The following is a 15214-nucleotide window of genomic DNA, read 5'->3' as shown; positions in this document are numbered from 1 at the left end:
ATCAAATGAAAACCACCCTCATTTGTAAAAATTGTACAAACCATCCTCATACGTCGATTTCATTGTTTAATCTTATGAAATTTTTGCATGAAATTGTTTCATATAATACTTTTTTTGATGAATTTGTTTCATATATGGTTATGAAATTGTTTCATATAATACTTTTTTTGATGAATTTGTTTCATATATGGTTATGAAATTGTTTCATATAATATTTAATGAAATTTTAATGAAATTGTTTCATGTATTTCTCTAAAATTAAAATAATGAAGATGATAATATCCATGATTAATACCCTCCACAATAAAAATGGTTAATCAACCTCTCATAATCATAAAAAAATGAACAAAATGAAAAATTATTATTGGTTGAATGAGGTTTTCACGGTTTTTATAAATTGAGTGGTTTTTATTTGAATGCTCACCTATATATATGTGTGTGTGTGTGTGTGTCTTGTGTGATTTTGTACATTAACAACTTTTTTCTCGTTTTCTTAAATGGTTAGCGTTCTCGTTTGAACATGTCGCAGTATTAATATTGATGTGTATATAGAGAAAATTAATGGGTGGGATGCATTTAATGAAGGGCCTAATCTTTGGAGAACTCCAAAAGTTGTGAGATATGTGAGAACTTCTACATTAAGACTTTGTTTCACGTTAATTTTTTCCATCTAAGCAAAATATTTAATGTATTGATTAACATATATTTGTTTCACTTTGTCTTTGTTTTATATGCATTCAGTTCATAATGTGCAACTTTTTTACGTTATTATTTGTTTCACAAACACGTCAAAAAAGTTCACTTTGTGAACCATATACATGTGAAACAAATACGTTATACTAAATCTCAGTCTTAAATGAAAAAAAATCATATAAAATAACACATGATAAACAAGTTATCAAAATTATCACAATTTAATGGGTTTTCAAAAGAAGGTCTCATTTAACAATATTTATAGATGTATTTGGCTTAGGTTATAAATAAACCCAAAAAAATTACATCATCTCATGTGCAGTTTGGAAGAAAAAAAAATATACAAAACTTTAAATTATATAATTTTGGGGACCCACCACCCTTTTTTAAAATCCAATAATTCATACAAATTTATAAACATTCATGACTGTTTTTACTGTATTATATATAACAACACGTGTAAAAATATGGTCTTTTACTGTATTGTTTCATATATGAAACATTCATGATTGTTTTTTTCCACACAAAAAACAGTCGTGTTGTTTCATATGTGAAACTAATCAAAAAAACTGGTTCGTGAGTTTGTACGATTTATTGGATTTGTAAATGATTATATTAAACAGCTTAAATGTGTTTATCGCGACACATTTGTATAAAATATCATGTCGATTTTCTCCAAGGCTCGTGTTCCGCCGTTGCATGTATTTCCAAAAAAATATCAGATGACACCCCATTTATCTCGTGTCGCAAGGTATTTATGAAAGTGGGGTCAATGATTTGATTGGGTGTCGTCTTCTAAAATTTGATATTCGGGGCTAGTCTTGTCTACTGAGCAATTGACATATCAAAACAAACTTAAATGACGACTCTTTACGACAAATTACTCACAAAAAACCGATCTTGAAATGGAAAGTTAATCATCGAGCGGAGCGGCACATGATGGTTGTTGTCGGTTCGATATCTTGGATCAGGGATAAGATGGTTTATTAAAAAGGATTTTCGTTTTATTTCAATAATAAACAAGAAGTGTTATCATGTTGTGAATTAAATATGGAGAGTTGATCACATGGGAAGGGGTTCGGGGCTCACATGTTGGCCCGGGTCGAAAGCCACCCCGGGACGGGGAACATTAGCACTAATATCATATTCATCGATTGTTAAGTTTGTCGAGATTACATGTTTTATGTGATTTATCTGTTTAAATTATGTTGCAAAAATACAGATACAGTTAATCATAATTAAATAAATCAAACAATTTTAAAAAAAGAAAAGAAAATACTGAATGGATTTTGTGTATCGGTTCGTCTTTGTGTATATTGCAAGCTTAATGTTATGGATCGTAATGGAACGAACACCATTCTATCTTGCTCACAATTTCCTAGTCGAATACCCATGATGCTTTTGATCTGGGTTTTTTTTATTAAGAGACTGTGTACTGCACAACAAAACAAGAGAGACTTCACCGACCGAAAAAAATCCATATGTAATAAGTGGAAAAAGTCATCACCAACAGACTCATCGCCGATGATTGATTACGGACGGATTTTCAATTACCAACAGAAAAACACGTTGTTGATGGTCACTCGGCTGGTGATCCGCAATAAATTTATCGGTGAAGTCTTGTTGTTGTGCGGTGTTGTCTGCTTATTGAGTAAGAGATACTTATCTGATCAGAGATGGTGCTATTTCTCAAAACCATCTTACGGTTTATTATGTTGACTTGGTAATTGGGTAAGATAAATAAAAGACTCTTACTCAGTCAGTTATTAATATCAATTTAGCGGGCGTTTACCAAACGCCTATCTGAGTAAGTGCTTATCGGCAAACTTCAATACTATCACTTACTTATGGGGTAAGATTTTAGTCTACCAAAACGGTATTGTGTGCAACAATTTACCCGATAAACGTTAATTGTGTTAAGAGTCGTCTTCACTTACCAGTTACCATGTAAGACTCTAGGTCCTTATCTTCGTTTTTACCGGGTAAGATTTTTGGTATTTATCATATTCATCAGTAAGATAATGTAACTTGATAACCACTTACCGGATAAGTATTTGATAAACGACCCCTTAAATTGTATTTTTATCTGACTTACATTTATCCAATTTATGCTGGCAGAGGACACCTAAATAAATTTATATTTAACCGATATTATTATTTTTATTTAAACCGATGAAATGGAATCACACAGAAATATTATCCATGGCAACTATTGATGGGGCAAACGGACGATGTATGATGGTGCATTGCTGGGTTGCTGGGGTGCATGACCATCTAGTCCATACATTTACCACGAGCTCATTTTGTTTGGTAGCCTGATCTTTCACTGTCCACAGATCTAACCGATTGCGATTACACCATCCTTGTTTCCTGCACCTACATACATATTATCAAATCCGCTATCCTATACGGATATACATCCATAAGTATAATTGTTTGAAACCATTTCAACAAATTGTATGAAAAAGTAATGTATTTTAACTTTATTCCTATTTTGATAATGTAATTTTAAATTCTTTCATTTTGATACCTAAGATGTAGAAGTTTTAAACATTTAAGTACTCGAGTAACTGGTTTGAAGCATTAACAAATTACCATGCTAATGTGACGAGTGATGCGGTGTATAACTCGGTATTATTTGCTATTAAACCCAATTTCATCCTATCACTCGCCACATCAACATGATAACTGGTTAATGCTTTAACCGGTTACTCGAGTACTTAAATGTTTAAAATTTTACATCTTATGTATCAAAATGAAAGTTTTAAAAGTACATTATCCAAAATATGAATCAAATTAAAATACGTTACTTTTTCATGCAATTTGCCCAAACCATTTTATACCATGTTTTCTATAATTTCTTTAAAATATAAAACTAAAAATCAAAATCTGTAAATAAGTTATATTTAACTTTAATGAATTTATATTTTAGAGATTTCAACATTAATTGTATTATTTAAATATTTACAAATTAATCAATTCAATACATTTTTTAAGGAATGATTTATATAAGATAATAATAATTCAATATTGTTGATGAGAATGAATAAAACGAAAATTGAGATGTATTTTGCAGCATTACGCAAATAAGCTTCAAATATATACATACACACACACACACGAGACCAGCCTGTTTTCGTGAGACCAATTTTTTACACTTGAAACCTCACAGCAAAACGCTGTGAAGGTAAAAAAAACTCGAACCTTCAGAACAAAAACATTATGAAGGTTACCTTCACAGAGTTTTGTTGTGGGGTCTCACAAAAACATATTGGTCTCACGTAATCTCAAGTCTCTCTCTCTATGTATATATATATACACACACACATATACACATTGAAACGTCACCCTCACTCGTCATTATGTGTATATAATTAATGAAAAATTGACACTGCAACAAGAACCGTTGGCTAAAGGTAAACGACATAAAAAGGTCCCAAATTTGGAACATCTGTCTTAAAATGATCGTGGGGTTAGAAGTTGACACAAAAAGGTCCCGAGTTCGAACCATTTGCCTAATGATGATGGTAACTGAGTAACCGACACAAGAATTTTGAATTGGGATTTTTTTCCCGATATAAATGTAGGGTCGAATAAAGAAAAAAATGATTACAAAGTATGAATAAATGATCCACAGAAGAAAACTTGAGTTAACACACACACACACACATATATATATATATATATATATATATATATATATCTTCATGTGTAAATAACTGGTAAAACGATGGATAATTATAATCATTTATTCATTTTTGTTTGAATTAATATATAATTATTATTAAATATAGCCATAAAAACTTATTAGACATCAATTACTTTCAGGCTTCGTATTTATGGGGTCGTTGATTAGGGGTATTAAGCAGTGATTAATGAAAATAAAAGTAAAAAAACAGTGTTTGGTTTTATATAATATAACGGGCTCATTCATTCCACCACAAACGCAAATTTTCATTCCAATCTAAACTGGAAGAATGAAAATTCATTTCATTTTTATTTTTAAGGACCGTTTACCTAAACACTTACCCGGTAAGTGATTAATGGTAAAATTCAACGCTATCACTTACTTATTGGGTAAGATTTTAGTCTACGAAAACAACATCTGATGTAACAACTTACTTGGTAAGCGCTAACCATGGTAATTGTTGTCGCCATCACTTACCGGGTAAAACATCTCGGTCATTGCCTTCGCTCTTATCGGGTAAGATTTTTGGTTCTTGTCATATTTATCTGGTAAGGTAATATGACTTGATAAACACTTAATAAAGTAAATATTTGATAAATGACCCCTTACTCTCGTTTTTATTCCTCAACATTAACCAAAATAGCCACTTAAGTTTTTTTTTAGTGGCTAATAACTTCTTATAAACCACGTGAGTTGCAACGCATCAATTAAGACTTATGGAAATATATTAGAAATTTCATTTTCACTGGTTTCGAATCCAAATGCTGCTAAAGTTCTCGTGGACAAGACGATTCGGTTTCGAGGACTTCAGTCCAGTCCTGGTCTTCCTGATGACCAGTTAGTTAGAGGGTGTTTCTGATTGCTTATTTAAAACAAACTTATGTTTTTTTGTAAAAAATGTTTATCAACTTATATGGTGACAAACTGGAATTTTATAAAAAAGTGTTTGAATTAGCTTATGGCGGTACCATACTGGATAAACTGATAAAATGGATAGAGATACCCTTTTCTTTTATCTTTCAAACACTAAAACTCCTTATTGTCGGTACCATACCGGAATAAGTTAATAAATTAGAAAGAAGTAACTCATTAAAAATTCCTTATTACCAGTGCCAAACCGGTATAAGCATTTCTTTTTTTTTTCTTCATTCAAACACTAAAAACTCCTTATTACTAGTATCACATCGAAACAAAGTAATAGCTCTTTAAATAAACAATCTCAAACACCCCTTAATATAAACTAACATAATATGGTTGTTTGACAGTTACTGAATGGTTTGATGCAGAGGGATTAAGTGGTCAGAATGAATAAGAGACTCTCATGATATAGTGTACGATGAAATATAATTGTTGATAATTGTTTACAATGAAATTATGACGTTTAATGGTTAATGGAGGCCCACGATACAAAATCTTTCAAAGGGTTTTAAAACTATTAAGAGACAGACTTTTTTTTGTCAAACAAGATTAAGCTCTTAACGATTCGTATTCTACCTTTTAATTGAACTATTAATAGGTAAACAAACAACCCTTACGTATAACTTTCTTAACATAATTTTAAATTAATTTAAATATTATATTATGATGTTACCAAAAAGAAAATCATAATAAAAGATTCAATAGAAGGAGAAGTCGCAAAAAGTGGATCACCATTAAGAATCCAACCATTTAAAAAATATCATTATTCTAATTTTTAAAGAATAAAAAATATATAAATATTTTAGAGTAAACTACAAATTTGATTATCTGGTTTGTAAATTTTTACAGTTTCGAAATTACAAGATGTTCATCGTGGTTTATGAAAACAGTTAGATTTGGTCGTTTCCTTTAACAGGAGTTAAAAAACTTGGTTAAATTAAAAACGTATTTGTTCTTTTACTGTTTTTTTTACCTTTACCTGATCAAAACCACATGGACCAAAATCATAAAATTGATTTTGAGTGGGAAAAAGATAAAATAATCAATAAAATGACGAAATGCCTCCCATTTAACAGAATTTTTTAACGACCGCTAAATGAAGGGACTAAATCTATTTTTTTGTAAACTATGATGATCATGCTATGATTTTAAAACTACATGCACAAACCACAAGGGCGGTGCCTAATTGGTTTGAGCTTGAACTTCAAAAGTCAAAAGTGTCTAGAGGTCTCAGATTTAGATCTAAGGAGAAAAAAAAATCCATTTTTGGTCATGGAAGTTCAAATGAGGTGACTCTAGTCTACCTGCAAAGCAGATGGTTGTCCTACGATTAGTCAGCTTGCATAACAAGTTGGATATCCAAATATGCTAGATTTGTAGTTTACTCAATATTTTATTTTAAAAAGGTTATATGAATATTTATGTAATAAACATTTGAACACATATCATGTGAGGAGCATATTCCTTTTCTCCATTGGTATATGCATGTTTTCATTTTATTATTTTTGTTAGTTTTAAATTTAATATAATATTTATTTAAATTATTATAGAGTTGTACCAAAACACAGTATTAAATACCGTCAAGATTGTAAGGGACTGTTTGTTTACCTTATTAAGATCCATTAAGAGGTACTATCTGAATCGCTAAGATATGAATCTTGGTTGGCAAAAAAAAAAGTTTGTCTCTTAATGGTTCTAAAACCTTCTGAATGATTTTGTATTTTGGATCCCCCTTAACCGTTCAACACCCTACTTTCATTCTGAACAATTACCAAACAATTATATTTTGTTTTGCACTACATCATAGGAATCTCTTAATCATTCTGACCATTTAATCATTATGCACTAAAACATTCAGCAACTGCCAAAAAGTCTTTAAGACTTACATGAGAAGAGTTTAAATTACATTACAATTATACATTTAGTATTTATGTTTATATCTATTCAACGTTTACTGAGTCTGATCGAGTAATGCACTACTACATATGTTCTTGTTTGTAAATTATTTGAAACTCGCCTAATTGAATAGTTCTCATTAACTCGATTGAAACAGTATTTACGTGCACTGTAACACACTTACGAAGTGTTCATACATATTATTGACACTCAAAATAACTTCATTGACAAAAAAACACCGAACTGACTAATGTTGTAACCTACAGTGGGTGAATGTGACCTTTTATATGTCGCACAAGACGGTATTTAGGCATGACAACGGGACAGAGATGGGGCGGGTTTTGTAATCCCCGGACCCGATCCCTGGGGTATGAGGATTAACATCCTATCCCTGATCAAACCCCTTCAAACCCCATGAAGAATATATGTTAGTTTGAGTATACCAGGGATCCCCGGCCCCAACCCCGGTTTGAATAACAGTCCCCGACTCTGGTTTGAGTCTACCAGGGATCCCCGGCCTGGGACCCGTTTCAGCAGGGAATCCCCGTCCCCGTTCAGGTCGGGTGACCCAGGTTTTCCATCGTATCGGGAAAAATCACCATCCTTACGTCAAATGAGAACTCACATAACTCACTTGGTTGCATGAAAACTAATTCTACACAACTTAGTATGTGAGCCCATGCTCGTTTTCATCCTCTCGTTCACCACACGACTTTACAGGGGACTTCAAGTTTTCTTACGTCTTTTATTTACAAGTGTTACGATTTAAACCTGGTTCAAATAATACATTACTAAATTAAGAGTATTTTGGCATTTTACAATTTAATTCTTTATTTATGAGATTATGTAATATCATGGACTTTTACGCCATCTACATTAATGTGATGTAGTCATTGTGAAGTTTTATTAAACTACTTTCAGTTGTTGCAATAAAATATCAAATATTCGTTATAGGTCTTTAAATTCATTACTTTATAGTTTAAAACTCATAATACAAAATAAATACAGAGACTGATCATATTAAGCTGTATTTTTTGTGGTCCTACTTGACTGATTTCGTCATTTTCATGGCAAAGAATACAGTATGTTCTTAAACTGTATTTTTTGTTTGTTGGGCAAAAATAGGATTAGATCATACAACCCACGATACTGACACAACACCACCCATACATTTAAAACACCATTTGAAGTTATCGTTGTCACTTTCAATTCAGGGTATATTTTTTTTCTTCCCAAAAACATATTTGACAACTGTTAATAAAGTAAAATGGATTTTGGGCCTCCTTCATGACCACATTTGCATACAGTTAGTGATGGCCAAAATCCGGTCCCGGGTCGGAACTGTGTCGGTCGTAACTGGTCTCGGTCCAGTCGAATATACTTAGGTCCAGTTAAGGGGTTTTGTAACCGATTATGGGTAACCGGTCCTTACCCAAAAAAAAAAAAAATTATTTTTCTAATGACATATTTTTTTTAATATGTTATAAAATTTGTAATTTGGTTACTTTATACACTTTAAAAATACGTTTTATTATAATTAAAATTACATTTAAATATTGTACTTGCCAAAATACACTTATTCATCATCGGTATCTCATGTCATATTAATTTGAAGAGTTTTCGATCTCTTGAATTCTTCTAATAGCCTCTTGGTCTCAAGATCATCAATGTCGAGTTTCTTATCATCGTCATATTGTGAGTAAGTACCTCCGCTATCGGTAGTTGACGCCTGGCCGCGTGCTTAGTCTCATAGCAATTTCATTTTTTTTTCCAAAATTTCTTTCACCTCTAGAATCTCCGACTGTTTCCGCATACTACAACTTCCATTAATCCACGCAAGTGTCTCGAAAGTGTTTTGATATAGTTTCAATCGAGTCCACTACTTCTATTTAATAACTTCCTAGTCCTTATGATTTATAGTTTCAATTAACGACATAACTAGCCCCTCTCTCGGAGTTATTTTCGTTTAGATCCTAGGTTAGAATGTTGCATACGAATTTACTTGTATTCTGTCTGGAAAAAATACGATAGCTGTAATTGTCACACTTGAATTCAACTTTTTAAAAACAAATATGAAAATAAATCTAGTAATGAAAAAACAGTATACTCAAAAAAACATGAGCAACTTTAGTCAATATACTTATATTTACTTATAATGACTAAAATATCCCTAGAACATCGTACATAAAACTTTAAGTATTGGAAACAATTGTTGAAGCAAGACGTAAACACGGTATATAAGGAATCTTCACCTTTGAGAAAAATAGTTAACATGAGAAGAATAAGAAGAAATCTCCACTCATTTATCACTTTTAGTTTCATGTCCACTAATGAATTGCACTTTAGAAGAGAATTGCACTTTAGAAGAGAATTGATCTGGTGCATCTCAGTGCATTTCTTTAGTGTCGATCAATTAAGATTGATCTAAGGATGGTGATCTCTTCTTATCTTTCTCATCGTAACTTATTTTCTTACCGGAACTCAATCATATATATATATATATATATATAGAGAGAGAGAGAGAGAGAGAGAGAGAGAGACTTGGGATCACGTGAGACCAGTCTGTTTTTCTGAGACCACCTTTTTACACTTGAAACTTCACGACAAAACATTGTGAATGTAACATTCACATTGTTTTTTATGTGAAGGTTCGGTTTTTTTTACCTTCACAACGTTTTGCTGTGAAATTTCAAGTATAAAAAAGTGATCTCATGAAAACAGACTACTCTCACGTGAACCCAACCCCATACATACATGCATGCATGCATGCATACATACTTACATACATACATACATACATACATACATACATACATACATACATACATACATACATACATACATACATACATACATACATACATANATACATACATACATACATACATACATACATACATACATACATACATACATACATACATACATACATACATACATACATACATACATACATACATACATAACAAGGAAATCAATACATACTTTCGAAAGAATTGTTGCAAGCGATAATATCCTTTGAAACATATAACAACTCATTTGTATGAAAACCAGTAATGTTAACTCTTCGACCAAAATTTTAAAGTACGTATAAAACACTTAAATTTCTTTTAAAAAACAACATATAATTGATTGATTTATTGAACGACGACTGGGCCAAATTGCCAAAAAGCGTTCATGAATGTTGTTTATGTCGAGATCTTTCTATATGTTTGTCGAAAACCACATAACGAGATTCCAATGAAAAAAGTTATTGCCTTTTGAAGTGAATGCGTGTTTTTTTGTTACGTATTTTATGTTCTCACTGTTTCATACGTAAATTAAACAATTGTCTTTGTCTATTCCTCAACAAGCCTACTTCTATTCATATTTAGTAAACACGAATGTTAACTACGTTAATTTATTTTTGTAGTTATTTTCTAATAACAACAATATGATACTTGACAGTATTTCATACTTTCCCCCCCTGAAGTCTACTGTAATTGTGAGAATATGTGGAAGCTTATCAGATAATTCTCTAACGTCGTGTCCTTGAAACATTTTTTATGAATGAAAGGAAAAAGAATAAATTACATGAAAAACTAACGTACTTTAACTTGATTATTATTTGGGATAACATACTTTCAAAACTTCCATTTTGGTACATAAGATGTAAAGTTTTAACATTTAAGTACCTGGGTAACCGATTGAAGCATTAGTCGGTTACCATGCTGATATGACGATTGAAGCATTAGTCGGTTACCACACCCAACAAAACATATTGTCTCACAGTGTCGATAAATTTCCCTAAAATGTTGAGCCCCTACGATAATAGACATTGACTCTAATATCATATGAAATGCAAAACTCCATTAGAATACTCTCCAAACGAGCTATTGAGAAAAGAAAACCAATTCCAACACATATAAAAATTAACTTGTGCAAGTTTAACCGATGCAAGACTCTACAATAATATCATCATTTAAGGGTTTGTTTGTTAACAATTCAATGAGCTTAATGAGATTCACAACTTATTCGATCAATTATACATGATTGTTTGGTAGTGGACTAATGATATAAAGAGTGTCTTAATCAGTAAGCTCCTACAAGTGAGCTTTATACAAAAAACTGAGTTTTTTCAAATCTGCCTCTTTCAATTAAAAAACATGCTTATTTCATATAAGAAAAATCCCTCTTAAACAAAAACTTTACTAATATATATATATATATATATATATATATATATATATATATATATATAAACTAATACGTATAGACAATTTTATCTGTATAAAATTTAACGAAAAATCAACCAAACAACGTCTTAATCGAAAAGACGAATAAAAAATTAAGAGGTTGTTTGTTTACTTCTTAATAGTTCAATTAAGAGACAACATCTGAATCGTGAAGAGATAAATATTGTTTGACAAAAAAAAAAAAAAACTTGTCTCTTAATGATTCTAAAACCTTATGAATAACTTTGTATTATATGTCGCTTTTAACCATTCAAAACCCTAATTTCATTGTAAACAATTACCAAATAATTATATCAAAAAAACCTCTTAATCATTTTGACCACTTAATCATTCTATACAAAACTATTCAAAAACTATCCACCAATATCTCAATTAATTTGGAACCAGCTAAGCTCGCTTGCGGCGCGTCAGACACTAAAGCCGCGCTTTAAAAAGCAATTGTAGTATGCCGGTGATTTGAATACTTATAATATAAAAAATTATTATATTTAATTAAAAACTGTACTTTATTTCACCATCAATTAGTTTTGACAATAATTCTTTAAGGAAAACAAGACTATTAACACTTGATATCACTTATTAAATTATAATATGATCATCATAGTTTGTAAAAATGTTAAAATTACTTTTTTAAACAGTCGTTAAAAAGTTTATTAAGGGTATTTTTGTCTTTTCATGAATTTTTGTCATTTATCCAATCATTTATCTTACCGGATTAGTCGGTGCACATAAGCTGATCTGAAAACTTACGGTTACAAAAAATTCCATGTGCAATATTTAATCCGAAACTGTAAGATTTAGCTACCGAAACAAGGAAATGGATACGTAATTACGATCACATCAAGAGGAATAATACTGTGGGAGTTTTGGTTTTGCATTTCGGTAACGCTGGAAGATTTCATAGTAGGTAATTACAGGAACTCATTTCGAAATTATGCAATGTGTGTAATGATTATGGGTTTCGTTATGAAAAATATATGATTTTGTTATTAAACGAAATTTAATATGGAATTTTCATGATTTTAGTAATGAACCCATATGGTTTATATATGAAAATGTGAATGGGGACAGGGATTCCCTACTAAAACGGGTCCCGGGACTGGGGAACCCTGTTAGACTCAAACCGGGCCGAAGATCTCCGGTAGACTCAAACTAACGGATATTATTCATGGGTTTTGACCGGGGATGAAATATTAATCCCCATATTTGCCGGAGACCGGGGTCGGGGATCACAAAACCCAACCCATCACTGCCCGTTGCCATACTTACCTAAGATTGTCATTAAGGTCATATTTCGTCGAGACCAATTAATTCCGTGATCGGAATAATTTTTTATCAATACCAAACAAGACACATCAACTCATGTAAAACCATTTAAAACGTAAAGGACTATAAAAAAGATGTCAAATCGAAGATAATGAAATATTCGTTTTTGATATATACTTTGTTTAATTATAACTATATTTATGATAATTCAATTTAAAAATAAATGAATAAATTTTATTAATTAGTAAAACTTAATATGAAAAGTAATAAATAATAATAATTTACTTAATATTATAATTATCAATTAATAATTAAATACTATTTGGTAAAATATTAGACTATATTTGAAAGAAAATGACTACAAACCCATAAACATTATTAAAACGAAACTTTAAATAATGTCTTAATAAATGAGGTTATGGATAATTAAATGATACTGTTTGCAATAAAAATTTAAAAAATAAGTTAGTTTATGGTTATGAAGTATTGTATATTAATACATATTAATTAAAATTTAAGATTACAAGTAAATTATGCGTAAATACAACTTATTAAATTTTTATTTTTGAATTTAATATAACTAACTACAGATAAATATAATCAAATACATGATAAACATCTCATTTTAAATTTAAAAAATCTAAAATATAATTAGATGATTTATTAAGTTATAACAAAATCATTATCTTTATAAAATTTTATTGTTAAGAAAAAAATAAATTACTTTATTAAATCATAATAACATTATCTTTCTTAAAATCATATAATTCATATTATGTCAACAGAAACAAAAAATAAAATAAAAACATTAAAATAAAGATATATATCACTGTATTTTACGAATACCCTTTTAATTATAAAAACCATATTTTTTGTATTTATTTAAAAAAATCTTATAAATATGCTATTTACGGTCCCAATTTCAACCATGTTTATAAACCAACAAACCAGCTAATAGCCCGCGTTAATGATATGTCTCCCAGCTCATGATTGAGACCAATATAATCTTGACCCAATTTTCATGGCGTCTTTCTTCAAATTCAATCGAACTAATCAAAACCCTTCCACATTTATAAAAAAATTTGCAGGCTTCGAATCCCAACCCTCAAAAACCATCCCTTTGAACACTTCACGCTACAAATTTCTTTCTCTCTCTCTCTCTTAAAAAACACACGATTTTGACTAGTCAACGTCTCCATCTTCACATCTTCCCATCTTCCATACTTCTCTTTCCATTTTAAGCTCTCTCAAGATCCAGATTTCCCTTAAAAGGCTTCATTTCTTCAGTTCCTTTTATGGGTCTTTGATCTTTGGTTAAACCCACCTTTTTGATCTTGATCTTGATCTCATTTCTTACAAATTCCCATCTGGGTTTTGTGGATTTTTGTTAGTTTCAATGGCACCAAGTTCTGTGGTAGTGACGATCGATAAATCCAGCAATATCTCGTTAATGGAAGTTGATGATGGTTCAGAGAAGTCTTTATTTCTTGAAAAGCAAAAAACATCAAGCACCAAGCAGTTTTCATGGCGGCTTTTGCTTAAAGCTCAAAGGTTTCTTATGTTCTTCCCATGGTTGCTAATGGGGTTTTCGAAGACTTTTGTTTCTGTTAAGAAACGCATTGCGGTATCAGATTCAGGGAGAGATGAAGTCAAATATAGAGAGAGGATTATGTACAGATTCATACGAGCATTTCTTGCTATTTCGATTGTTGGTTTGGTTGTTGAAATCATTGTTTATTTTCAGAATTGGGATTTGAAGTTCATCCCAAAAGAAGCTATGGGGTTTCTTCATTTAGCATTCATGGGTTGGCTTTCATTCAGAGCTGATTATCTTGCTCCATTCATCACCAAGTTGTCAGAATTTTGTGTTTTGCTGTTCATGATTCAGTCAATTGATCGATTCATTCTTGGAATTGGGTGTTTCTGGATCAAATTGAAGAAAATTAAGCCAGAAATTGATGATCAAACTTATGATATTGAAGATCCTTCATCTTTTCCCATGGTTCTTGTTCAGATCCCCATGTGCAATGAAAGAGAGGTATACCCAACTTGGGATTTTAGTTAAATTCTAACGAAAATTGATTTTTTTCCCGATCTTTTTGCTGATATTTTTGTGGGTTTTGTGTAATGAAGGTGTTGATATTTGGGATTTCAATCAAACTCCAACAAAAAAATCGATCTTTTTACTGATAATTTTTGTGGGTTTTGTGTAGTGAAGGTGTTGATATCTGGGACTTCAAATTTCAATCAAATTCTAACGAAAATCGAATCTTTTTCCGATCTTTTTACTGATAATTTTTGTGGTTTTGTGTAATGAAGGTGTTGATATTTGGGATTTCAATCGAATTTTCCGATCTTTTTACTGATATTTTTCGTGGGTTTTGTGTAATGAAGGTGTTGAAATTTGGGATTTCAATGAAATTCTAACGAAAATCGATTTTTTTCAATTTTTTTTACTGATACTTTTTGTGGGTTTTGTGTAATGAAGGTGTTGATATTTGGGATTTCAATCAAATTC

General features: G+C 30.9%; 1 protein-coding gene across 2 annotated transcripts in view; it reads left to right on the top strand.

Moving 5' to 3' along the window:
* The first annotated feature begins 13876 nt into the window (after nt 1-13876).
* The window catches only part of LOC112515902 (xyloglucan glycosyltransferase 4-like), a 5853-nt gene continuing 4515 nt past the window's right edge, over nt 13877-15214 (top strand). Inside the window, exons 1-2 of one of the 2 annotated variants that reach the window (XM_025122869.1) lie at nt 14346-14367; nt 14441-14734. In XM_025122869.1, coding sequence (XP_024978637.1) covers nt 14474-14734 — 261 coding nt within the window. In that variant the 5' untranslated portion in view covers nt 14346-14367; nt 14441-14473. Of the gene's footprint in view, nt 14735-15214 lie in introns of both variants that reach the window. The other variant, XM_025122867.1, reaches the window with a different exon arrangement.

This window comes from Cynara cardunculus, assembly GCF_001531365.2.
Source record: "Cynara cardunculus var. scolymus isolate 2C chromosome LG 7, CcrdV1, whole genome shotgun sequence".
Classification (NCBI taxonomy): domain Eukaryota; kingdom Viridiplantae; phylum Streptophyta; class Magnoliopsida; order Asterales; family Asteraceae; genus Cynara; species Cynara cardunculus.
This window is presented reverse-complemented; position numbering and strand designations above follow the sequence as displayed.